The sequence below is a fragment of the Alternaria infectoria genome (assembly GCF_024043175.1).
Source record: "Alternaria infectoria strain BMP 0036 chromosome Unknown scaffold_3, whole genome shotgun sequence".
Classification (NCBI taxonomy): Eukaryota; Fungi; Ascomycota; class Dothideomycetes; order Pleosporales; family Pleosporaceae; genus Alternaria; species Alternaria infectoria.
In genome coordinates, this window is record NW_026250692.1 from 1,672,993 (window position 1) to 1,698,185 (window position 25,193).

At 53.3% G+C, this 25,193-nt stretch overlaps 11 protein-coding genes across 11 annotated transcripts; 5 read left to right on the forward strand and 6 right to left on the reverse strand.

The window, feature by feature from the left end:
- Positions 1-636: 636 nt before the first annotated feature.
- On the forward strand, positions 637-2,070 carry J4E92_002808 (uncharacterized protein; the record flags this gene model as incomplete). Its single annotated transcript, XM_051494208.1, has 1 exon — positions 637-2,070. One exon carries the CDS (start codon positions 637-639, stop codon positions 2,068-2,070), a length of 1,434 nt encoding a protein of 477 aa, XP_051355887.1.
- An 83-nt stretch (positions 2,071-2,153) lies between these two features.
- On the reverse strand, positions 2,154-2,959 carry J4E92_002809 (uncharacterized protein; the record flags this gene model as incomplete). The annotated part of the gene is made up of 8 exons (XM_051494209.1): positions 2,154-2,205; positions 2,255-2,392; positions 2,461-2,481; positions 2,533-2,575; positions 2,625-2,705; positions 2,761-2,767; positions 2,836-2,856; positions 2,909-2,959. The coding sequence occupies 8 exons, from the start codon at positions 2,957-2,959 to the stop codon at positions 2,154-2,156; spliced, it is 414 nt and encodes a 137-aa protein (XP_051355888.1).
- Positions 2,960-3,308: 349 nt separating this feature from the next.
- On the forward strand, positions 3,309-5,073 carry J4E92_002810 (uncharacterized protein; the record flags this gene model as incomplete). Its single annotated transcript, XM_051494210.1, has 2 exons — positions 3,309-3,419; positions 3,727-5,073. The coding sequence occupies 2 exons, from the start codon at positions 3,309-3,311 to the stop codon at positions 5,071-5,073; spliced, it is 1,458 nt and encodes a 485-aa protein (XP_051355889.1).
- Positions 5,074-5,346: 273 nt separating this feature from the next.
- Positions 5,347-7,055, reverse strand: J4E92_002811 (uncharacterized protein; the record flags this gene model as incomplete). Its single annotated transcript, XM_051494211.1, has 4 exons — positions 5,347-6,280; positions 6,327-6,454; positions 6,511-6,890; positions 6,947-7,055. 4 exons carry the CDS (start codon positions 7,053-7,055, stop codon positions 5,347-5,349), a joined length of 1,551 nt encoding a protein of 516 aa, XP_051355890.1.
- A 1,186-nt stretch (positions 7,056-8,241) lies between these two features.
- On the forward strand, positions 8,242-8,803 carry J4E92_002812 (uncharacterized protein; the record flags this gene model as incomplete). Its single annotated transcript, XM_051494212.1, has 2 exons — positions 8,242-8,403; positions 8,456-8,803. The coding sequence occupies 2 exons, from the start codon at positions 8,242-8,244 to the stop codon at positions 8,801-8,803; spliced, it is 510 nt and encodes a 169-aa protein (XP_051355891.1).
- Positions 8,804-9,387: 584 nt separating this feature from the next.
- J4E92_002813 (uncharacterized protein) lies at positions 9,388-10,445 on the reverse strand (the record flags this gene model as incomplete). The annotated part of the gene is made up of 3 exons (XM_051494213.1): positions 9,388-9,999; positions 10,056-10,238; positions 10,317-10,445. 3 exons carry the CDS (start codon positions 10,443-10,445, stop codon positions 9,388-9,390), a joined length of 924 nt encoding a protein of 307 aa, XP_051355892.1.
- Positions 10,446-11,100: 655 nt separating this feature from the next.
- On the reverse strand, positions 11,101-13,209 carry J4E92_002814 (uncharacterized protein; the record flags this gene model as incomplete). Its single annotated transcript, XM_051494214.1, has 4 exons — positions 11,101-12,313; positions 12,361-12,856; positions 12,904-12,963; positions 13,014-13,209. 4 exons carry the CDS (start codon positions 13,207-13,209, stop codon positions 11,101-11,103), a joined length of 1,965 nt encoding a protein of 654 aa, XP_051355893.1.
- Positions 13,210-13,782: 573 nt separating this feature from the next.
- On the forward strand, positions 13,783-16,899 carry J4E92_002815 (uncharacterized protein; the record flags this gene model as incomplete). Its single annotated transcript, XM_051494215.1, has 2 exons — positions 13,783-16,700; positions 16,755-16,899. 2 exons carry the CDS (start codon positions 13,783-13,785, stop codon positions 16,897-16,899), a joined length of 3,063 nt encoding a protein of 1,020 aa, XP_051355894.1.
- Positions 16,900-18,027: 1,128 nt separating this feature from the next.
- J4E92_002816 (uncharacterized protein) lies at positions 18,028-20,842 on the forward strand (the record flags this gene model as incomplete). Its single annotated transcript, XM_051494216.1, has 7 exons — positions 18,028-18,290; positions 18,345-18,648; positions 18,708-18,835; positions 18,891-20,335; positions 20,390-20,497; positions 20,581-20,768; positions 20,840-20,842. 7 exons carry the CDS (start codon positions 18,028-18,030, stop codon positions 20,840-20,842), a joined length of 2,439 nt encoding a protein of 812 aa, XP_051355895.1.
- Positions 20,843-21,200: 358 nt separating this feature from the next.
- On the reverse strand, positions 21,201-22,478 carry J4E92_002817 (uncharacterized protein; the record flags this gene model as incomplete). The annotated part of the gene is made up of 4 exons (XM_051494217.1): positions 21,201-21,648; positions 21,720-22,166; positions 22,250-22,324; positions 22,405-22,478. The coding sequence occupies 4 exons, from the start codon at positions 22,476-22,478 to the stop codon at positions 21,201-21,203; spliced, it is 1,044 nt and encodes a 347-aa protein (XP_051355896.1).
- Positions 22,479-23,148: 670 nt separating this feature from the next.
- J4E92_002818 (uncharacterized protein) lies at positions 23,149-24,668 on the reverse strand (the record flags this gene model as incomplete). Its single annotated transcript, XM_051494218.1, has 3 exons — positions 23,149-23,645; positions 23,706-24,031; positions 24,082-24,668. 3 exons carry the CDS (start codon positions 24,666-24,668, stop codon positions 23,149-23,151), a joined length of 1,410 nt encoding a protein of 469 aa, XP_051355897.1.
- Positions 24,669-25,193: the final 525 nt, after the last annotated feature.

Here is a 25,193-nt window from a genome sequence, read left to right on the forward strand (position 1 = left end):
TGTCTTTGTCTGGGACTCGGAACGCATACATGTTACTTATTTCCATACGTTAACAATACGACAGTCGACTACCCGCTCCATTCGCCTGGACACCTTCGAGCTTCTAGACACTGGTCAATCACAACCCACAGTACGCCTTCTATCTAGAAACACGTGAAATCGCATGACATTCTTAATGCATGGCCATTTCAACTTGCCAGGCTACTGTCACTGGACGCCACATGTTACCCCTCAAGCCTTTGCCAACCTGTCAGAAAGCTTACAACTCCACAACTCCACCTCAGATGCCAGCGAGCTGCTGAGCTGCAAGCCGTACATAAGAGGGCGTGCATGCGCATACTTGAATCTCGACGCTGACATGCTTCATGGCCTCTCTTTCCTGCAAAGGGTATTGGTTGATAGAATCTGGAGGCTTCGTTACGCTGACACCAGGCTTGAGTGTTGGGACTTGATTTCCTTGCGAACGCTCTTGTGTACTTTGACACGGGACGCTGCATTTGTTCCACCGCGACGGGAGTCTACGTCGTCTACAAACGGCACCTTTAAGCGATCATACAGACAGTACGCCGTAGTATATAATCTCACATAGTTCTCAATGATACTGTTGTTCAGAAAGGAACATTCTCACCATCGAACATGCATCCCACATTCTCAGCAGCAGTGCTTCTAGCATCCCTCCTCCCACCCCCCGTCTTCTCAACAACCCCCAAACACCACCCCTCATCCTTCCATCCCAGCGCCATCATAACCCGAGACGTCGCCATCATCGGCGGCGGCTCATCCGGCACACACGCCGCAATCACGCTCAAAGACGCCAACAAAAGCGTCATCGTCGTCGAGATCAAGAACCGGCTAGGCGGCCACACAGAAACCTACACAGACCCCACAACCGGTCTCACTCAAGACTACGGCGTACAAGTCTACCACAATGAAAGCACTGTCCTCGACTACTTCGCCCGCTTCGACATCCCCCTCGAACAACCACAATACGCTGCCAACTCCGCAAACTACGACTTCAGCACCGGTCTCGCCGTGAATGTCAGTGCACCGAGTGTACAAGACCTCGGCGCCGGACTCCAGAAGTACGCCGCGTTCCTAGCCCAATATACCAAGCTGGAAAGCGGCATGTTCCTCCCCAACCCCGTCCCAGAAGACCTAACCATACCGTTCGGCGACCTCGTTGCCAAGCTCGGTCTCGAAGCTCTGGTACAGACCATGTTCGATACGAACCAGGGTATTGGGGATATCCTCAGTGTACCTGTAGTAGAGAATGCGCGTGTCAACGGGTTGGGTTTGGTCCAGCAACTCGCTTCCGGTAGTCTTGTTACCACAGCTCGCCGCAACAACAGCGAGTTGTACGGGAAAGCGCAGGCTGAGCTCTTTGATGCAGATAGCTTGTTGCTGTCTTCTGAAGTCGTGCGTTCGGTACGGAGGGAGAGGGGTGTGGAACTCGTTGTCAAGACACCCGATGGCGTCAAGTTGGTGCGCGCGAAGAAACTTCTCATCACCATTCCGCCGCGTGTGGATCTGCTTGCGCGTTTCGATCTGCGGAGGCAGGAACGTGAAGTCTTTGGGAAACTTATCGATGCTGGGTATTATGCTGCTCTGGTCAAAAATACGGGTACACCTGACGATTTGGTCATTTACAATCGCGCGCCGCACACTCCGTACAACCTCGCTGCCCTGCCGGGTGTCTATACCATGGGGCCAACCGCTATTCCTGGGGTCAAAGCGATTTATTACGGTTCTCAACGGTCGAACGCGACATACCCTCTTTCTGATGACTTTGTCAAAGGGGAGATGATGGCGGGTATCAAGCGATTGCAAACAGCAAATGCTGACAGGTTCGAAGCAACAGAGCCAGAGTTCGTGCTGTTTACATCACATGCGCCGTTCTACATGCAAGCCGGTCCTGAGGATATACAGGCTGGCATTTATGACGAGATGAACGCGCTGCAGGGGTTGAGAAGCACGTATTGGAGCGGTGCGACGTTCCGAGCGCAAGACAGCAGTGCGCTCTGGAAGTTCAACAAGGAGATTGTGCTTCCCAAGTTAATGGAGGGACTCTGAACATCGGAGCGGATAGAAGTGATAGCATCTGAAACATCGATTTCTTCTCTGGATATATACAATGCTTGGTATGGAAAACGCGTCTACTGTCGAGCCTTGGCGACGGGTGTCCATGGGGAGTACTTGGGCTTGACACTATCGTCTGTTAGTACCTGACCTGCCCATGTCGCAGTCTGGAACGTACGTGTTGTAAGGCTTGTATCCCGAGCGGGTCCATGTGAGAGTCGGCCTGTGCTCCTTTGGCTCCCAGACGCGGACCTGGCGCTGCAGAAGCGGGTCGGCGGCTGGTGACTTGTCGACCATGTATGACATCCAGGCGTGCCTGTGCAGAAAGTCAGATGTATGTTCTTCCCAAAGTCGTATTTCGCGTTTTTTGGTGCGGTAGCATACCATCCGGGTTCGATCTGAGAGCTGTTACAAACGTTAGTTTTGCTCCATGTCTCCACATTCGTTGCAACATACGGATCGAACTCATGGTCCTTGTAGTCGACCCAGCGGGTTCGGACTATGCCAGTCAGATATGTGCCTTCGTCTTTGAGATCCGCAAATCTTACGAGGAAGCTCCTCCTCCAAGTTCTCAAAGTACTTGTTGCCGTACTTGTCCTGGCCGATCAAGGTTCCGGCTTTGGTGTCACCTGTTCCCCATTAGCCCCTCCCTTAACATTGCGATTTATTAGTGTCCAAGCGTACCGATGTTCTAAGCGTGCGGGCGACTCGATCAGTCTATCTGCGATGTAAGGTGAGGGCGCGGGGATGCGAGCGTACCGCCATTTGGTGGCCATATTCCTGCCGACGTGTTAGCATTGTCATGTCAATTACTGCAGGTATTGAAGCTTACCTTAAGTCCAACTCGGCGCAGGTTGCGCAGCGTTCTCATGAGCGTCGACATGGCGGCGTTTGGTCAATTCAGCGTTCGTGATGCTTGTCGGATGTTGCTGCTTCGCGATTGACGATGCCAAGCACCGCTCTCACGCCTTGCCCAACGCATGCTAGCGCGAGCATGATCCTTGTCGCCCAACCCCAAAGTGCATCAAAACTTCAGGAGTCGAAGCACATACCAGCATCCGGCGTGATAGCGAGTGGCCAACATGATAATAAGAAGCTTGTTACGCGCCCAAGCACCGAAGATCGCGGGGAGGAGAACTTTCCGCATCCCAACTCGGACATTCAGGACAACACGAAGATATTCGACCTCGAGTGCTGAGATGGCCTCACCTGTGCCTCAGAGCCAAGCGTCCATGCTTGCCACGATAACGACGGATTTGGATAAGATTGCGCCGCGATTTGAGATTCAGCCAGATCAGATTGAGATTCTTCAGACGCCTGCTGAGTTCTATCAAACATTGAAGGTAGGTCGGTCTTTGTTGCTGTCATTTTCCTACTCATAACACATTATTCCCTCTTCCTTTCAGTTTCTCTATCGGAACTTCCAACGCATACAAGACAACCTTCATCTCCTGTTTCAATCAACGTGCGTCTTTACTGTCTGTCATTCTGCCAAGGGGCACACTGCTCTCCCGTGCCTATTTCCTTCTGCCCTTGTAACGTATTTGCGAATCTTATGTCAATACCCCATCCCCAATGAATGATTAGAGGAATAGGCATGCTGTGAGCAAGCTTACTCGTAGTAATGAAACTTCGCACTAACGGAGTCAGGACAAAATATCCAAAGCTCAATACCGGGTCTATCTATCGACACTCTACATCGGCAAGACCGAACATGAACTCATCTCAACTATCCGAGATGCTCTTCAACGTAACCCCAACCTTAAGATCTCTTTCCTCACCGACGCTCTTCGCGGAACTAGGGAAACACCAAATCCCTCGACTGCCTCTCTCATGACACCTCTCATCTCAGAGTTCGGCTCAGACCGCGTAGAAGTACGCATGTACCATACACCCAACCTGACTGGTCTGCGAAAGAAGTACATCCCCAAACGCATCAACGAAGGCTGGGGTCTACAGCACATGAAACTGTACGGTATAGACGATGAAATCATCATGTCCGGAGCAAACCTGAGTGAAGATTACTTCACGAATCGACAGGATCGGTACCACTTATTCAAGTCAAAAGACTTGACGGACTACTTCAAGAGGATACACGACGGCGTCGCAAAGTTAAGCTTCGACATACAGCCAAGCACCCAAGAAGGAAGCGGAGGCTACACCATGACCTGGCCAACAACCAACGCCGCGCCCTCACCACTAGACTCCCCCTCCAACTACAAATCCGCCGCGGAGAAGCACCTCGCCCACCTCCTCCTACCATCCAACTCCCCGCCCACCACGTCGCCCTCCACCTCCACCTCAAAAACAACAATCTACCCCATCCTCTCCCTCGTCCCCCTCCTCCCCTCCTCAACCGAACTCCCGGCCCTAACAAAAATCCTAACCCACCTCACCACACACCCATTACAAAGCTCATCCTGGACCTTCACAGCCGGCTACTTCAACATGACGCCCTCCTTCCGCCGCCTCCTCCTCTCCACCCGCCCCGCCTCCGGCACAGTCCTAACCGCCCACCCCCACGCCAACGGCTTCTACGGCTCCAAAGGCGTAAGCGGCATGCTCCCAGCCGCATACACACACCTCGCGAAATCCTTCTTGCGCAAAGTAAAACACGAAGGCCTCAGCGAGAGCATCGTGCTCAAAGAGTGGAAGAAGGGTATGGTGGGCCAGGAAGGCGGGTGGACGTATCATGCCAAGGGACTGTGGGTTACGTTTCCTTCTGCCAATGGGGGAGGGGAGAAGGAAGATCCCAGTCTGACGGTTATTGGGAGTAGTAATTATACGAAGAGGGCGTATGAGTTGGATCTTGAGGCTAATGTTGTTATTGCGACGGAGGATCCTGGGCTGAGGAAGAGGTTGGGCGAGGAGGTTAGGTGGTTGGGGGAACATGCGAGGGAGGTGGGTGAGAAGGAGTTTGAGAGGCCGGAGAGGAAGGTTGGGATGGATGTTAGGATGGCGATGTGGGCTGTTAGGGTGTCGGGTGGTGCTTTGTGAGTAGGGTTGTGGAATGTGTGTATATCAATATGTATCAGATACATGCGATGTTTTGTGTAGAGCACGGTCAGAGGACGTAGCACTTGGGTGATTGAACGTTTTACTTTATTAACATTAGGAGGAGCTATGGAAGAAGTGTGATGGGTATATATGCAGAAGTCAAGAAGGAAACAAATCGACATTCAGCTTGCGCTGCCAAATTCTTAGCATCTTGTGCCACGACTCCGAAATATCAGACCAACAGGATCCCTTCTTATATGTGACCTCTCTAGCTCATTCAGGTGTAGACCAGCAATTCCGAGTTGCTCGCCAGACCACCAGTCCCCGATCGCCGACGACGCGGCTGATGGTGTTCCAGATGCCGTCGTCGGCAAAGTCCATGTCATCGAGGTTCAGGTGCTGTCGGTAGCTCCAGACTTCCTCTAATGAGACCTCTTTTGAGGTGTTGGGGCTTTGATATAGTATCAAAGCATGTGCTGATCGCGGTGCTACCACATATACAGAGCCACGGTCGGCTTTTGGTGGCTTCCGTGTCCGACAAGGGGGTAGTGCTTCCTTAACCTTCTCGATCATTTGTTCAGCTGGGCAGCCCATGAGATCGACAGTCTTGAGCTCCTCATTCTTGCCATTCAGTAGCCACGTTGGCGGGCTGTACGTCTTCCACCAGAACGCATTGGAGACTGTCTCGTTCGTCTTGGCGATGTTCATTTGGACTGGGACGATGCCACCCTGGTGGTATACGCCCATCAGGATACCCAGGGCAACGTTGAAGACTACCCAAGTGACAATCCAACTCTTTCGAATGCGCGGGGTCGGCAGGCGTATCGAGGAGAGTATTAATGGTACGGCGGGAAGTAAGAATCGTGCTTCTTGGTGTGGGAAGATGCTGAGAAGTGCGACGCCAGATATGGCTGAAATGAGAATCATAGAGACATGCGCCCTGCGCAGAAAGAACAGAAGTGGTGCCGCCGGGCCGAGGAGTTGAGGGAGATTGACGAGGAAATGTTGGTATCGTGGGTGTATGCCATGCTGGGCAAGGTTCGCGGAATCTGAGTTGTAACGGAAGTTATTGAAAGGTGTGATGACGGCGCCGCTGAGGAGTTTGGAAAAGGTGAATTCGCCGGGGGTATAAAACGCCGTGTCTACGCAGATAGCAAGGAAAGCTGTGAAGAGAGCGAACGTTGCAAGGAAGACCAAAGAGAATGGTCTGTGGCTGTTAGTGAGGGTCTAGAAGACGAGAGGGGCCGACTTACTTGCGCTTGAAGTGGGGTAGCAAAGTCGTCGCAGGAAGAAGCAGAAATGCTGGAAAGGTAATGCGATTAAAGATGCCTACGACGACCATGAAGCCGAGGATGGACGAGGCCAGGATGCCAGAGCGCTTCTGCACCTTGCGTTAGCCGCATATCCTAGATCGGCGAGCGGACCGAAACAACTCACCTTATCGTCCGTTATCCTCTGGATCAAGACCAGGCTCCAGAGCACCAGCAGCGTCTCGATGCTGTTGGAGAAGGTATGTGTCTGGAACGTCCAGGTCACATACGACGATGCGACGAGCATTACGGCAACGCGACGCGCGCGGGGCGAAGCGACCAGCTCGTGGATGGCCCAGTCCTCCATCACGACACTCAGCGTCAACATGAGTACGCGCAACGCCCAGTATACCACCGACGGCGAGACGTCATATCCGAAGCCCTCCCATAGCCAGCGCAAGATGTACATGGGCCAGCCGTATGCGAGCCATAGCGGGAACGTGCTGCGGATGGGGTTCTCGGAGGTGAACTCCCAGGTTTCGTGGACGGGGTAGGAGAAGACGCGCCCTAGATACAAGTCAGTCGTAGCCACGGGCGCATACTCAGACAGTGCCGCGACATACCAGCAATGACCTCGGGGCCCTGGAAGTTCTCGTCCGGGTGCAGATAGCTCGGCGATAGTGCAAAGTAGATGCGCACCAGGATCAGCAGGAAATAGACACGCCGCCACATGATGTCGAAAGTCGAGATGTGCCGTTTGGGGGTTTGGCGGGGTTGAGCAGGCGCATATCTGTCCGCTGGGTGTTTGTTTTCGCAAAGTGAGGCCAACAAATGTTTTAGTGGCCTACGTCAATCAATCACCAGTTGCACGCGGATAGGGGGGCCGGTTGCAAGAGCGAATGGTGAGTTATGCTTTGCGACTCGTGCACTGTGATGATCTGCGAACTACATGGCGAGCAGAAGCATGGCTGATATACCGGCCGACTATCATGCGGCCTGATCAGATGCGATGTGGCAGCAACCGATGGTGCGTCGGACTTGTCCACGGCTGTCTAGGCTGCCTTTGCATGCGGATCCGTTGCAGGCAGAAAGGTCACGTGGCGCAACATCAGTGGATCAGGTACCCAAGTACCCCTTCAGGGATACGTGTAGATGGGGTTGAAGTTCATGCGGCAGATCTGATGTTGCAATTCTGGTGTGAGCAATACTGAAACGTATCAAGTAGCCTTTTGAGTCACCGCGCATTTGGCCCGCTGGCGACTCTGGCTGGTCCTTGCACCCATACCCAGACAGATGTCGCCGGGGACTCAACGTACATCTCTTCTAAGGACAGGTATCTGGAACGGGTCGTGTTAGCCCCAGGCATCATTCTCCGTGAGTCGAATCCACGTCGTATTCTGGTAACTTCTGCCGGCTGTGTGCGGCGTGGAGTCATCCTCCGTGCCATTCGCGGGGGCTCGCCCAAAGTCCAAGTGAGCGCAAACACGGCACAAGCTGCTGGCCCACAAACGAGAGCGCAGCAATTCACAATGTCTTTCTTGAATCAGCAAGCAGCAAAGTGAAGCCGTGTAACAAAGCTGGTTCAAAGCACATACAACCTGCGTTCTCCCGTCACTACAGCGTCCCTTTGATGATTGCAGCCTTGCGCCTTGCCCCATCGAGCGAGCTTGGCGCCTGAGCTTAAACAGCGAGGCGGAGTTGGACCGTGGTTGCCTCTCTCACCCTCACAGCGCGCAAACGTGGAAGCAAAACGCCTGCGCCTATATAATCACTGCCCACCCGAGCCCCAGACGCTCTTCCCACACACATTCTCCATCAACTCTCAACGCAACGGCCGCTTAACCCTGCCGCTCAACTCCATCCACAGCTTACCCCACTTCTACTACCACCTTCAACACCTCACAGTAAAGCTATCGCAATGGCTACCACCAACTCCGAGGGCGTAAAGATGATCAACATCACCACCTCCGACGGCATCCAGATGGATGTCGAGCGCCCGGTCGCCGAGCGCTCCATCCTCATCAAGAACTTGCTCGAGGATCTTGGTGGTGAATCCTCGGAATCTATCCCCATTCCCAATGTATGTCTTCACCTTCGCGCCCCCACGAAGAACAGCCACTAACATGTCGCAGGTCAACGAGGCTGTTATGAAGAAGGTCATCGAGTGGTGCGGCCACCACAAGAACGACCCGCCCGCCACCCAAGACGACGACTCCGACTCGCGCAAGAAGTCGACCGACATCGACGAGTGGGACCAAAAGTTTATGCAGGTTGACCAGGAGATGCTCTTCGAGATCATCCTCGCCGCGAACTACCTCGACATCAAGGCTCTTCTCGACGTCGGCTGCAAGACCGTCGCGAACATGATCAAGGGCAAGTCCCCCGACGAGATCCGCAAGACGTTCAACATCCAGAACGACTTCACCCCCGAGGAGGAGGAGCAGATCCGCCGCGAGAACGAGTGGGCCGAGGACCGCTAAACGCGCGCACCTGGGTACGCTCGACCTCTTTACTTCCGTATCGCATTGGTCAACGGACCGCGGACAAATACGGACCGGCCGGTGCATATGTGGAAGGGTTTCGTCTCCGGCGCAGCGGAGTTCATGGTTGTGGTATTTTTCAAAGCGCATGATGCTGAGACTGTCCTTGTATTGGGCACCAGCAGGTTATGGAATTACGGTGGCTTACTGTACGTTGCATTCGATACGCCCGTTTGTGACCTCTTGCAGGTAGCTCAATCAAAACGTTAAATCACTTCTCTCCATCTTTTACCTTTTGTGACTCCGTATGTAACCTCGGCTTTCCGTATGACGTGATCTGCAAGTTGTGGAAGTAGGTGTCGCACCTACCAGTCAGCACTCGCTCGGCTCTTCTACGTCACCGCGATACACCGTGATACGATTCAATTTGAAGTAGAAGAAGATTCATGTTGAACTGATGGTCATTCCGAGTTGAGCTTATTCTTCTATACATTTTCATAACCCATGCCCGAGCTAAATCTCCAAAACGCCAATATCAACTGCAGCCGCCTTCAGTAGGCGTCTCTCGCTTCAAGGTCGCACATCTACCACCCCCTCTTAGCGAGCTTCTCGTCCTCGCCCATGCTACCACAGTTGATACCAACCATAGCCTCACCCAAATCCATGCTAACCTCCATAAGCACCTTGGGATCCTTGTAATGCGTAACCGCCTGCACAATAGCCTTAGCCCTCTTCGCCGCATCCCCGGACTTGAAGATACCGGAGCCAACGAAAACACCATCACAGCCCAACTGCATCATCAACGCGGCATCAGCGGGTGTCGCAACACCGCCCGCCGCAAAGTTGACAACAGGCAGACGACCCAGCTTAGCCGTCTCCTTGAGCAGCGCATAGTCGACCTGCAGCTCCTTGGCGTACGAGTACAGTTCCTCGTCCGACATGCTCTTTGCGCGCGCAATCTCGCTGTTTACAGTGCGCATGTGGCGCACGGCTTCGATGACGTCGCCCGTGCCGGCTTCGCCTTTTGTTCGGATCATGGCTGCGCCTTCGGAGATGCGGCGGAGGGCTTCGCCGAGGCCGCGGCAGCCGCACACGAAGGGGATGCGGAAGGGGTGCTTGGAGACGTGGTGGATGGCGTCGGCGGGGGTCAGGACTTCGGATTCGTCAATGTAGTCTACGCCTAGGGCTTCGAGGATCTGGGGTATTGGTGTTAGCAGGCATTTTGTGGGTTTGGAGGAAGTGCTGGATGTACCTGGCATTCGACGAAATGGCCAATTCGCGCCTTGGCCATGACGGGGATGGTTACTGTGTCCATGATCTCCTTGATCATCTTGGGGTCGCTCATGCGGGCTACGCCACCCTGGGATCGAATGTCGGCGGGGACGCGCTCCAGGGCCATGACGGCTGATGCACCGGCTTCTTCTGCTATCCGTGCCTGTGAGGAGGCATTGGTTAGCAATTGGTCGCGTTATCCAAAGCACCGCGTAGTGAGCTTGGAGAAGACGAAACTTACTTGCTCAGCGTTAACAACGTCCATAATGACTCCACCTTTCAACATGCGTGCCAGACCGGCCTTGACGGCAAAGTTGTTCTCACCATCCTGTGCGCCGTGGCCGTTTGTGGTGGGGAGTTCAGTTGCCATTGTGAAGTATCGTGAGATCTGATCGGAGGTAATCGAGTAGATGTCGGAGGTAAGGCAAAAGTAAAGTAAGATCGGGTCAATTAGTAGTGTAGTAGAGCAAGGTACTTTCACAGACGATGAGGTATTAAAGTCTAAGGGGAGGAAAATAAGGTAAGATCGTGAGTCAAAGTCGTCCGCGATGTATTACCTGTACATGTACCCGCGGAATCGCAATATTTTTTTGCCTTTCTAAGGTCCCTCCATCCCGCCTTCGCAGCTCGGAGGTTGCCCCGCCATGTTCCGCGGCGGCGTAGGGACATCTAGACCCCGCTATGCGCCCTTTGACACACGCGATGCATATGCGCCAATCAGCCGTCGGGAAAGTGCGATCCATGGCCGTGAATTGCCGTCGGCTTAGTCAGAGGATTTGAATGGTTTCATTTGGTTATGTAGTGCTGTCGCTGAGAATGGTACAAGCTGTCCCGTCATCTGATGTGATTTCGGGCCGAGTGGGGCAGTAGCCGGCCCTGGACCCTGATAGACGGTGGAAACGCCAGGCTCCATGCATGTCGCCGTATACACTACTAACGCTGTAAGTATGCCAATGCCGTGCCAATACCGAAGACTACCTTGCAATGCATAAAAGCGCTGTTCAGAATGCTGGCACCCTAGTTCTCTAGTACGGTGCTGTCTCCCGCTTCAACCACTCCAATGTCAAAGAGTCATTCTCGAAGAATTTGCTCGTCTTCTCATAGACCTCCTTGTGGTATTCGTTGATGAAGCTCTTCTCGTCTTCTGTAAGCAAGCTCATGTCGACAAGGTTCCTGCAGTGTGGAGTCATCGTAACATGCTCGAATCCCAAGAATGGCTTGTCACCGAACTTGTGCTTCGTCTCGACTTCTCGGACCATGACCATGTTCTCGATGCGGATACCGAACTTGCCATCTTCGTAGTATCCAGGCTCGTCAGATACCACATTCCCTACAGCCAAGGAGACTTCGGAATATTGGACCCTAGTGCCAATTCCGATAGGTCCCTCGTGTACGTTGAGGAACGAGCCCACGCCGTGTCCAGTGCCGTGACGGTAGTCGAGACCTTCCTGCCATAGGAACTGGCGAGCCAGGCTATCTAATGCGAAGCCTGTCGTACCCTTGGGGAACCTGACGCGCTCGAGAGCCATGTTGCCCTTGAGCACAAGCGTATATGCGGTACGTTCCATTTCGGTCGGCTCCGTGAAATGCATGGTCCTCGTTGTGTCTGTAGTACCATCTCGATATTGCGCTCCAGAATCGCAGAGGTAGATAGCTTTGGGGTCGATGACCGAGCACTCACCCTTCTCCGGCTTGTAGTGGATAACAGCTGCATTCGGCCCCGTCGACGAAATGGTGTCGAAAGAAAGACCCATGAACATGTCGTGCTTCTTACGAATCTCCTCGAGCTTGTCGGCACCGTCAACTTCATCAAGTGTGGCCTTCTTGTTGATGAGTTGGTCCTCCAACCAAGCGAAGTACTCGCTCAGCGCAGCCCCATCACGGATGTGGCATTGACGCATACCCTCCAGTTCGACTTCATTCTTGACTGCCTTTGCATCTCCGACCGGACTACGGGTTTCTTCGACCTTGTCGTCCCCGCCAAGGGCCTTGTTCAGGGCCCACGATGCTCGGTTGGAAGTCAGGAACTTCTTCTGTATCTCGGCCTTATCCATGGCCTCGAACAGCTCCTTGCTCAGCAATGTGACATCTCCAAATATAGCCTCGTATGGTCGGATCGTAACCTTGTCGCCCAAGTGCTTCTTAACATCATCGGGGAGCTTGCTTTCGTCGACATATAGGGTGGCTGCGGTGGACGTGACGACGGCGTAGGAGAAAAATACGGGGTTGTAGGGAATGCTGCATGTTGTCAGTGGCGTACTCTGAATGGGAGAGAATGCTCATACTCGCTTCCGCGGAGGTTGAAAAGCCATGCGACCTCATCGAGCATGGATACGACGAAGCCAAGGCTCTTCCGCTTCTCAAGCTCCTTGCGCAGGTCTTCAATCTTGTCTTCGAAGCTCTTTCCAGAGTATTTCTCAGGCTGCACAATGACCTTCTCGCTCGGTCGGGCTGGCCTTTTGTCTCCCCATACTAGGTCGATCAGATTCTCGTCGATGGCCTTGTACTCGCCGCCCTTCTTCTTGATCTTATCGGCGAGTTTGCGGGCGTCTGCTGCAGTAACGACGCTGGGGTCTACACCGACGACCTTGCCTCCCTCGGCCTGGTCTGCGGTCCACTCCTGGATGGTAGGTACATCCTGTATGCCTTGCTTCAGCAGCTCCCAGTTGCTGTCCAGCTGCTTCTCGGCCTGGTTGAAGTAGCGTCCGTCGGTGGAGAGGGCGGCCTTGTCGTGGGTGACGACTGCATAGCCAGCGGAGCCAGTAAAGCCACTGATGTATTCTGAGTGGTGTCAATGGGTGCGCTGCGATAGGTAGCGGGGGCCTGACCTCGTCGCGCGTCACATGGGGCGATGTACTCGCTCTGGTGGCTGTCTTCAGACGGGACCACTACTATGCGTCAGCTATATGTCATCACATGTCTGCACGGGCGCGCCTACTGTAGATGTCGACATTGCGCTCCTTCATGAGCTTGCGGAGGTCCGCCAGCCGCTGGGTCGTGTCTACCTTGGACATGTCGATGGCACGCAGGGCAGCAGAAGCGTGGAAGGGTCTGGCTCGGAAAGATGGCGTCCTTGCGGCTACATATGCAGCAGCTGTCGCGTGGGAGCGCCCAAGAAAACGCGGGAGGAGCATATAGGGTATGCCACGGTCTCGCGCCTACGATCGGGACATGCACAACACCCCGCCGTGCCCGCCCACAGCACAGCGACAACGCCGCAGCCAGTCCCGCACTAAGCGCAATCGCCAGGGCTCCAATCAAGCCTTGCCAAGCGCAAGAGCCCTCACCCCCAGGCACCGTAGGGAGGCGCATCTGTATTTATTGCAACACCAGGTCCCCGACGTTGGACAGTCACTAACATGAGCCTCCGTCACCGTAGTCTGCTTCCGATTTTGCCCCACCATACGCGCAGGTAGAGGCAACCTCGCGCAGCCTCACCAACCCCCGGCCCTGCACCTTTATATTTCGGCACGGCCTAGAACCGCCATCCCTAACAATCTCGAAATACGACGGGCTATGTCTATCGTCTAGGGGGCCAATCGCAGTCACCATCGCACTCGATTTTGTGTACCCTCTTTTCGCGCCTTCCACATCTCACGTCGCACCTTCCTGCTTTCGGTAACGTCTGACCTGGTTCCTGGAACCCTGACATCTGGCAGCAAAACTGACAGCAGTCCGTAGTGCAAAACCTCTTAAGAAAGCTCAGCATGGCGAGCAACGGGGCCTTTCCTCTGCCCTACGAGGAGATTGAACGCCTAGTAAAGTCCATCTACGAACCCGGCCAAGCAAAGAAGATCGCCGAAACCGAGGCCACCCTTCGCGTTCTTCAACGCTCTCCCCAAGGCTGGGAAATTGCAGATGCCCTCTTGAAGAGCGACAACGAGCAGGTTCGCTTCTTCGGTGCCCTGACTCTCACCGTCAAGCTCAACGCCGACTCGGCTGAACTAAGCGAAGAGGAATCCGAGCAACTGCTTTCAACACTTATTCATCATCTTGTCTCACGCCCTAGCTCATCCATCGCCACCCGGAAAGTCAGCTCGACCTTGGCACAGTACTTCTCAAAGCCCATTTCCGTATGGACCCATTGTATCAGGAGTCTTGCCGCATCGTTTGCCGCCCAGCGTCCGGTCCTAGACGAGGCTTTGAAAGAACATCCTTCAACATGGGATCTCCTTCCGCAATTCTCCGATGAGCAACTTCTAGTTATGCTTGACTTTGCCATGAGCTTAGCAGATGAAGCCAAGAAGCCGTCTAACAACCCAGACCGGAAGTCACAAGAGCGCATGGTAGCAAACGTAGAGAGCGTTGAAATTCTTCTCCACGTTTCATTCGGTCGTGGCATTAAATGGCTGTCAATCTCCATCGATGACCCCACCTACGCACAATCAGTGCAGCAAGGCGAGAAGATCTGCATCGCCGCTCTCAAGTGCTTTACCGGATGGATCTTCTACGCCCAATCCGAGTTCAAAGACGACCTCGAGAAGCTCCAACATCTCCGGTCAGTGAATGAGCTCGCACTGACGTGTCTCGAATATCATGTTGAAGATGCCATGGAACTAGTAGCTGAGATCCTTGAGAACTACCCTACTTTCTTCGAAGCAAAACATCAAGAAATGCTCTGGTCGGCAATCTCAGGTCCATGGGGCATGGAGATACTCAATAACTCTGACGCCGAAACCGTTTCCCTCGCCCGGATCATTGTCGCCTACGGACAGATTCTGCTTGACTCCAAGGTTATCTACACGCAGCCAGAAAGCACACATCATCAGCAGGTCATGTCCTTCTTGCATAATCTTCTCAAATACCCAGACCCGGTAGGCGCTGAAGACGAGATTGCACCTGTGGTGCTCGACTTCTGGAGCAATTATGTCAGCGCTATCGCCGAAGAAACTTTCTTGTATGCCGCTGGAGAGCAAGTGCCTGACTGGATGAATACTGCAAAGACCAATGTTCTCCAAGCAGTTTCCGAGCTCGTACAGAAGATTATCTATCCATCTGCTGACGTCACTGAATCATGGGATTCAGACGCAAGGAAGACGTTCAAGGTCTTCCGCATTGACGTCCGAGATATCATCATGGAGGCATACGACCCGTTACGTGACGTGCTCACTGACCAGTTTGTCGATTTCGCCTTACGCGGACTAGGTGCGGGTGACTGGTTAGAGCTCGAGACTGGACTGTTTGGTCTGATCGCCATCGCCGACGCTCTAACTCAAAATTCCGACAATCGTCTAACCCGACTGTTCGAGCAACCATTGTTCGCAACCATATCCAGCACTCCTGGTGTGCCGGCTATCACCCGAAGGACCGCTGTGGAACTTGTCGCCGCCTTGAACCACTTCTTCCTCCGAAACCCGCAGTTCCTCCCTCAAGTTCTTCCGTTCCTGCTCACAGCTCTTGCTCAGCCAGCTATCGCTCACGGCGCTGCCAAGTCTTTTGCTTCACTTTGCTCCGAGTGTCGGAAGTCCTTGATAGGGGAGTTGCCCTCATTCTTCCAAATGTACGAACAGTTCCTAACGTATGCCACTGCTGAGGAGTTCACCAAGAGTATGGTCTTGAAGGGAATCGCCGCTATAGTACAAGCTCAAGATACAGAAGAGAAGCAGTTCGAGGGTGTACGGCAGCTCTTCCAATACATCACACGCGATGCCATGCAGTCGATCAACATCACCAAAGAAGGAGGCGATGCAGAAGAAGGCCAAGTGCTAGCCCTGACTACTTTGAAGTGTCTTGCAAGCGTTGGAAAGGCAATGCAAGCATCGGACGAAGAAGTAGTGGACTTGGAATCCGACAAGGAGCCTTCGGTATTCTGGTTGCAAGGTCCAGGCAAAGAGATCCAGAACCAGGTCATAAATCTTGTCAATTATATGACCCAAGTGTTCCCTGGAAACGACGAGATCATCGAAGCGGCGTGCTGTGTTCTCCGCACAGGTTTTAAGGAAACTGTGTCGGGTCCATTCGTACTACCTCATTCTGCTGCGATCGACTTCATTACGAAGACCACTGTGCAAACACCGAGACTGCCATTCGTCTTGGAGACAGCATGCTGCTGGATCTCATCGCATAAGCATCACCAACCGGAAGGCTTCCAGGCTCAGGCCCAGCGATTACTCCAACACGACCTCAGCATCATGCGGGCACTGCAACATCCACGAAACGACCCGGAAATCGCTGTCGGCTGTATAGAACTGGTCCAGAACTTTATCAACACTGATCCGCGTATCATGACTCAAGAATCACCTGAGAATCTATCGGGCATGTTCGGCTTTACGGTCGAGTCCATTAAGTCGCCTGAAGTCCTACCAAAACGCGCGGCTGCTAAGCTGTGGAAAGACGTTTTCGAGCTTGCAGGCAATACGAATAGCCCTCACCAGGCTACAACGCAGGAGATCGTGGCGCACTTCGGTCCGACAGTGACGCTTGCACTTATGGCCAACGTATGCGGAGAGGTGGACTTTACGAGTTTAGAGCACATTATCGCACCTCTGCGAGCTCTAATCCGAGCCGATAAAAACTCTAGGGCATACATCACAAATGCGCTAGCAGAGCAGCCGCTTTTGCAGCGATTCCAGCAGGATCAGGGTGTTCAGGATATGGTGCGCAAGCTCATCGAGAACATGACCAGGTAAGTTTAGCTCGTGATTCGGATTTCTGTATTTTGGTACTGACATACACACAGAAACGCAAGAAATGGCGCGGCCTTCAAAGACAGCGTGAAAGCTTTCTGGCAGACGTGCAAGCAACTGCAAATGCAACTACAGCCCCAGACAATGAACCCAGCACATCGATTCGCCAATGGAATCCCACAGCCCAATGCCTACTGAAAGAATACACATCGTCCAGCAACTTAAAACTCGGCAAATGCGGCCATCGCGAACGTCAAGCCGAAAGACAACTTGAAGGCAACGTTGTCGCGTACTAGTGACCGGACATTCATCGACTTTACCCGGCGCTCCAGGAATGAGTACGGAATGACGTGGATACCTCGCGACTCGATGAACTATCTTCTGTCAGTTTCATCTTCTTCGAGATCATAAGCATAACGATCGGTAGCGTGTCTTGCATATACCACATAGATATCCCCAAATGCATGCGGCGTACCCATCCATGTATCCTAGATTCCAATCGAAACTTCACAAACAAAATTGTCGACTTACCTGCAAAGCAAAAATACCCAGCCCAATCAGTACAGCCAATGGCTTGCTGAACACGCTGATTCCCAGTCCTCCAATCACACCCAGAATGCTTCCCATGCTGATTTGACGAACTGCCTGCGGGTTCATGGCACCTGATTGAGTGATGACTGGCGTCCTCGCTTCGTTTGTGTAGTTGTTTGTGAGGTCATTTTTTATCTTGGTGATTGGATCCGGACCATCGCATCGTATGCGCTGCGCATTTCGGAACTGATACGCCAGTAAAGGCGTCGACAAGATGAGTGGCGTGCTGAGCATCAAGCCCCTACGAAGGCCAGGAAGTAAGAAGGACATGTTGGAAGCCGGGGATGATGAGCTCGGAGTGTGCGGAAGGTGTTGCTGCTGGAGGTATGCAAAGAGCTGCTTTTCGAAAGTTCGGTCGGATCTCGGGAAACGCGTGGCTGAGCGGAGGCAACGGATCGGGAGGAAGGTACGTCGAATCGGGGTGCACACAGGCAGGCTCGTCCTTGCTAAGTAAGTCCCAATGGCGTTGGAGACATGAATGCTTGCTCGGAGCAAATGCTGACAATAAGGAAGCTCACATCCGAGGTAGTGATGTCATCGGCTCCATGGCGTTCCCCACTAAGGCCTTTGGGGTTAGAGCTCGGACCCTGAGTTCTGAGAGCCTCAAACGTAACGTCGCGTCTTGCGACACCATGTTGGACGCGTCAAATTTCCCATCTGGCATTGGACTTGCTCGTCATGCTATGAGCGCGTCCTGAACTTTTAATCAACTAATACGCACATTGACAGGTCATCATGGCGCTTCGAACGGTTCTTCTCACGGTTGCCAACCTCCTCATCCCGATCGCGATACTGGTCTTCGCGACAGGCTTCTTCCCGTACAAACCTTTTATGCCCGGATTAGCGGAGTATGAAGAGCTTGCGTGGTCTGAGAAGATGGGAGAGGATTGGCAGAAGCCACCCGCGGCACCGTTTGACAAGCTTATCTTCATGGTTGTTGATGCGCTGAGGAGCGACTTCGCGTACGGAGAGGAAAGCGGCATGACTTTTGTGCAGAGGTATGGCACTCCTTGAACAACTGCGCACGCGCAATTGAACTGACTATTACCTAGTCTGATACGAGACGGAACCGCGCTTCCGTTCACGGCTCACGCTACCTCTCCCACGATCACCATGCCCCGCGTCAAAGCCATAACGACAGGCTCCATACCCTCCTTCGTAGACGTAATCCTAAACTTCGCCGAATCAGACACGACGTCCACCCTCGCGACGCAAGACACCTGGCTCGCGCAGATCAAGGCGAAGGACTATGATGATGGGAAAGGAAAGCTGATCATGTACGGCGATGACACCTGGCTGAAGCTCTTCCCGAACGTGTTTGAGCGCGCCGATGGCACAAGCAGCTTCTTTGTATCGGTCAGTCATGAGCTCTCCGCTGTACGTAGGAGTAATAGATTGTTGATTCTCAAGTGCAGGATTTCACAGAGGTTGACAATAATGTGACGAGGCATGTTCCCAATGAGTTGCTGAACAGTGACTGGAATGCTATGATTATGCATTATCTGGGCTTGGATCATATTGGGCATAAGGCTGGTCCTAAGAGGTGCACCGCTCTGGTCCCTTACTTGAGTAGCGGCACAATGCTAATCTATCTACAGTCCTAACATGGTCCCTAAGCAGGTCGAGATGGATGGAATTGTCCGCGACATCTACGCAGCCATGGAGAACGAAGACCACCTCTCCAACACTCTCCTCGTACTCTGCGGCGATCACGGCATGAACGATGGCGGCAACCACGGTGGCTCATCGCCAGGCGAGACCTCTCCCGCACTCGTCTTCATGAGCCCGAAGCTCAGCAAAGTCACTGAAGCGGCTGACAAGCGGAGTCCCATCAAACCGAAGAACGAAGGAGAGTTCGAGTACTACCGCTTGGTTGAACAGAGCGACATTGCCCCGACACTTGCAGGTCTGCTTGGATTTCCTGTCCCACAGAACAATCTCGGTGTCTTCCTGAAGGAGTTCCTCGGGTTCTGGGATAATCCGTCGGACCGCATGCAGCTTCTTTACCGCAATGCTAAGCAGATGAAGAAGATTGTCAAAGCCAAATATACCAATCTACGATTTGACGAACAGACATTGACGGAAGGCGATCTGGGGTTCACATGCTTCCAACCTGGGGAAAGCCGCTCGCACCTATCTGACGGCCAGTTGCTAGCGTGTCTCTGGCAGGCAGCTGTCGGTACGATCAGCAGTGGTGCCGACTTCCAAGAAAACGTCTACGAATTCATGCACGAAGCCCAGGAGATGATGTCCAGCACAGCCTCGAACTACAACGTCACTCGCCTCTTCCTCGGAACCTGTCTAGCTTTCCTCATCTGCACCCTGAGCTATTCCACACTCCCTGCTTTCCGACCTGCCACGCCAGCTGGCATCTACTACGGCTTCGCCCTCGTACTGTACGCTGTCCTCATGTTCGCATCCTCATACGTGGAAGAAGAGCACAACTTCTGGTACTGGGCCACATCCGGCTGGTTCCTATGCCTCTTCTTCAACAACATGCGGAAGGAATGGTACAACAATTGGATCTTCCATCCTGCCGTCTTGGCACTGGCCATACACAGGATTGTCAGACGATGGAATCAGACTGGGCAGAAGTACGCTGGCGCCGACGACATCGTCAACAGCGGCCTCTTCCACGGTAACTCGTCCGTCATACTCTGGATTTTCATCGGCGCTACGTACATGGATGTCACCATTCGTATAGCCAGGCATGTCGCGCGTTCTATTGCGACCTTCGACGGCGAACAGAAGATGCACAGTGTGGAGATTGAGTCTACGGATCAGAATCGCATGTTTGGTACTATTGCTGTACTACCGCTTTGCGGCACGGCGTTGATCTTCAAACTCGCCTTTACCGTCAAGGATGCACCCGAGATGACCTACGGCCTGAGCGCAGGCTTGGTAGAAATGGTCGAGACGTTGGAACTCGTAGGTCTTGCGCGCATGGTATTCGGAGGTTTACTTCTGAGCGGCGTCTGGATCACATTCGCAGAGTGGACACGCTCACAGCGGAGAAAGAGACGAGGAAAGCAAGGCAACGGCGGTACGTCACACCCCTCCTACATGAAGTCGAACAGACTTACTAACAGCACCCCAGAACTCGCCGTCGCCTTCTTCGACCTGACAACGCTCTTCCTGCTCACGCAGACAAAAGCACAAAACATACCCCTCTACTTCCTCTTCCGACTCCAATACTTCTTCCTCAGTAAGCCACTCCATCTCGTTCCCCCGTCAACCTAACACCCCGTCCTCTCAAAACACCACAAACTAATCCTCCACCCCACACAGCCCTCCTCGACCTCACCCCCACAGCCGTAACCCTAACAACTCTCCTCCTAACCCAAACCTCCTTCTTCGCCCTCGGAAACAGCAACTCCATCTCCTCCATCGACCTGTCAAACTCCTACAACGGCATCTCAGGTTACAACGTGCTCGCTGTCGGTGTACTGGTGTTCCTGTCGAACTGGGCGGGACCTGTGTATTGGTCTTTGGCGGGTATACTCCTGCTGGGTTCTCATGGGCGCACGCAACGCTATATTGATACTAGTGAGCTGCATGTTGCGGACTGGGTGGCGAAGGAAAGGGAGTGGTTGAATGAGCTGGCGCGGAAGGAGGAGAAGGGACGGGAGACGAGGAAGGAAAGGAAGGAGTGGGTCGGGCATGTTGCTTTGTTGACGTTTTGGACGGGGGGTATGTTGGGTGCTGTTATGCTGGCTTGTACGGTGTTGAGGCAGCATCTTTTCATTTGGACGGTGTTTAGTCCCAAGTTCTTGTTCGCGATGGCTTGGGGGATCGCGTGGCATGGTGGAGTCACGCTGGGGCTTGGGGGTTTGGTTTGGTGGTTGGGAGGTTGGTAGTATGATTGTTCAGTTATCAATGTGGTCGGGCGCCTACATCAGCGCAACGGTCTACTCTTGAGGGCTTCCTGGCGCATTCTCGTCTTCCCACTCATCATCGTTCTCCTCCGCATCATTATCTTCGCCCCCGTCTTCTCCAGGTTCCGCTCTCTCCTCACTTCCTGGTCTGACCGTCCATCCAAGCGGACTCTGCACTTCCTCTTCCTCCCTTCGCTTCTCTTTTGCTTTCCTTGATTCTGATCTGTGTCTCCTGTCATCCTCGCTCCACCTAATGCCAACCCTGTGACGCGCTCTTTGCCAAGCCTTCCTCGCATGTGCTATCTTTTCCTCCTCATTGTTGAACTTCATCAGGTTGAAGTTGACTCCAAACTCCGAAAATTCACGTGGATCGTATTGGGATAAGTCCAATTTAAGCTTCTCGCCACAGTATGCGCATTTCGTTTCCGACACACCTGAGGGTTCGTATGCGGGAATACGAACTGGGCCGGTTGGTCTAACGCTCGTATTAGCATTGTAGTTTCCAAACGACTTTTTGGGGGTTGCTGTCTGACGTAGAAGAGATATACGTACGCGGTAGATGACCCAGCTGCACCCACGCGCGGATCGTCGGGATCAGTCGTTGTTGTTGTTGTCTCGGCTCCCCTCTCATTCAGTCGACCGCAATACTCGCATCGCCACCTATCTTGCATTTTCCCGGCCTCTGCGCTGGAGATCTTCCGTTCACTGGCCTCCTTCTTCAGGTACGCGTCCTCACGCCATGTATCCGCCACGGGGTTGCGAGGTATACCGTGGCCTCGTTTCTGAGTAGGTGAGTCTGGGTCGTGGTAGTCCGGCAGTGACGATTTGGGAGATCGCGCCCTATCATGGCTGGGGTCGTGCTCGATTTGATCCGGGAGCGTGGAGCTGCGTCTTGGGGGCGGGGGAGTGGGTTGGCGTGGTTGAGTGGATGTGAGTTCGGCGGGTGTCATGGCGGCGAGCCCGGATGAGATGGAAGACGTACGGCGGCGCGTGTTGGCGCTGTAGATATTGGTTAGCCGTCATGTTGAGCCGATAGGTGAGTTGAATGGGCGGAAGACTGCTGGGGATGGCCAGATACTTACGCAGCGCTCTCCACTTCATCCACGCTCCTGCGCGGGAACTGTTGCTCACTGGTGCTGGTCTCATCATCTCCGTCGCTGCGAGGCGGATACATTAGCGGCATGTAAGCAGACAGATAACCCCATATTGGGACATGGAGGATTTCAAGGTCACTCACCTCGCCTCGTCGTCTATGTCGTCGTCTGAGCCCTCTGATGAATCGACCCAGTCGTCGGAGTCTGCATCGCTCATGATGGCGTACTTCGCGGAGCGGGTTGTAGAAAGGAGGAATATGAGAGCGCAATTGCGAGTAAGTCATGTTGGGTGGTGTGGTTCGCGACTGCCAGCGGATATGCCGCACGGTTGTTGTTGTTTCGATGTCGTGCCTGCTTCGGTTTTGGTATATGAGAAGGTGCAATACAGCTAATAGGAACCAACGCTCGAAGATTACCCTGAAGGCGACATCGTACTCTACGTTGCATTCGTGGCAACATGGCGACAACACATGCTCTAGGGTAGTTTTTGGTTGTCAGAGGTAAAATAAATAACAGACAAGCTCTTCGGCAGAAATTTCGTAGGCTTCCCGATGTTTAACATCCTACCAAGAATATAATGATGACATCAGAAATGCACAACGATGACATCAAAAGTTTATGACGGAGGACAGCAGTACGACTATGACTTAAGCGAAGATGTGTAGGGTAACCACAAGGAACACGGCAGCTCGGACATCTAGGAGTATGACGACGATCTTGCCAAATTATACATTCAAATCTTATGGCTAGCTACTTGTACACGGATAAACACAATGGGCGCGCTTTGAGCACATGAAACCGCATCGTCATGCCTTCGTAATAAGCTAGTACTGCTCAACCGCACGTAGGTTTGACTCTGACCGTCTTTGCTCCGCTTGGTTAGCTGATCAAAACTCATCGTCCCGTCGTCTGCGTTCATGGCTCCGGGCAGGTCGTTTATGGCTCCGGGCAGGTCGTTCATGTACATCTTCCATTATTTCGTCCTCCTCAGCCTCCTCCTCATCCAGTGGGTGGCGATTAGCACCCGCACCTGGATTTGCGCCACCTCCACCTCCACCGCCCCTCCAATTAAGAGGGTTGAGTATCCCGCCGAAAGCGACGGCTAGTGGCGGTGGTGCTGGTGCTGGTGCTGGGGCTTGTGGTGCCGGCGCTACATGAGGAACGTTCACAGGAGCGTGTGCGGGAGCTTCCACCGGCGCATCGAGACGAGCGTCTGCTTCGGCGATAAGGCGGTTGATCTGCGCAAGAGTCAAGTCTTCAGGAAGCCAATTGCCAGGATCGACAGCAACGTGAACTCGCGCATGCGGGCAGTCGTCGAGGTGCCGAATGTCCTTGGTGTACTCAACGAGACACACCCAACAGAAGTTGTGGCCGCACTGCTCACCTGAAAATGTACGTTAGTATCGGATATCACGGCTGATGTTTGACCTTATTCGAGACTTACATGTCATGTGATCGCATCCACCGTGCTTCTGGATGTTCATACCGCACTTTGGGCATGGCTTGGCTCCCATGGTCTTGACAGCCCTCTTAGACAAATCGTCCTCTGCCTTTTTCGCCTGGTCACACCCACCTTTCCCGTGCGACGTCCATGGGCGATTGCACTTCAAGCAAATTTCGTGTTCGCAGTAGGGGCAGGCGACCCGCTGCTTGCTGCTTTTGGTGTTTTTGCAGTCTTCGATGGAGAAGTATCGGCCGCACTTGGCAGAAAGACAGGGGATGTATGATTCGCCACTAGATAGAGCGTGCTTCGTGACGGCTTTGTCGTAGCTGCAACGAGTTAGCATATTGATCAATGGTGATACAAGTGAATGAATTACTCTTCGAAAGCTGCCTTACTAACTATGGCCTGAAGAGCTGCATAGTCTAGCGAATAGTCGCATTCGTGGACTGGGCAGCTCAACTCTGCATCCTTGAGTTGACGATCGGCGACCTTCGTCTTGAGCATCTTTGCGACACATAAGTTGCAGATAGTCTGAAGATGTTCGCAGGCATCATTGGGGACCTTGAAAGATCTAGACGTGTCCTTGATTGTTGCGCAGATTGAGCACTCTTGCTTCTTCGGTCGCTCTTTTTCCTTCGGTATCGGAAGCTTCTTGCGTGTCTTCGGCTCTGCTTTTGGTTTCACAACAGCACCAGCCTTGACACGAGCGACAGCTTTGGAGTCCTTCTCAAGAGAGGCCTCTGGTGCTTCAGGTGAGATAGCTCTAGTTTTCTTGCGAACAGGAAGCTTACGACCGCGCTTTCTGCCGGATGTGGTAGGAGCAGGCGAGGTTCGGGAGCCGGCTTCGGGCTCTGGGGTTTCTTCGATACGAACAGGGTTATTGCGGGTACCTATCGGGCCAGAGGGCTCAGCATAGTTGACACGGCGGTCCGGCCTAGCTCGTAGTCGGGTTGAAGGGGCCATTTTAGCTGTTAGTTGATGCTAGCGGTGGTTAGTATATGATGCAGTGCCAAATATACGGTTAGAAGGTTCTCTTATACGCCCCATAGCGTGTTCCCGAACCCCGCAGTAAAGTCAAGAACCTTTCTAGGCTACTGTAACGGTAGAGCATGTATAAGTTAATAACAAACGGGCAATGAAGCAATGTCGGTCTCGGCGAGTGCGCAAACGCACGTTTACCTCGGTTGGTAGAAGAAAGTCGTAACCGATGTTCCAATAGTGAGAGAAGTCGCAACGTTGGGTGGTTGAGAAGGAAGGATATGGGATGGAAGGCCGATAGAACACTGGTAAAGGTCCATCTCTGTCCGGGCCCTTAAACCATCACGGTCGACGCGAAGACCATCGTGAACGGTCATCTCGTAACGATTCGTATACTGCCATATGCCAAAGTGCGTCCTCAATTGCCGCTCTTTGAGAAAGAATCTCCACGTCTGCCATTTGGCTATATCGACAGTCTCTCTGTAGTGCAAGCTGGTTGAGAGGGGTTTT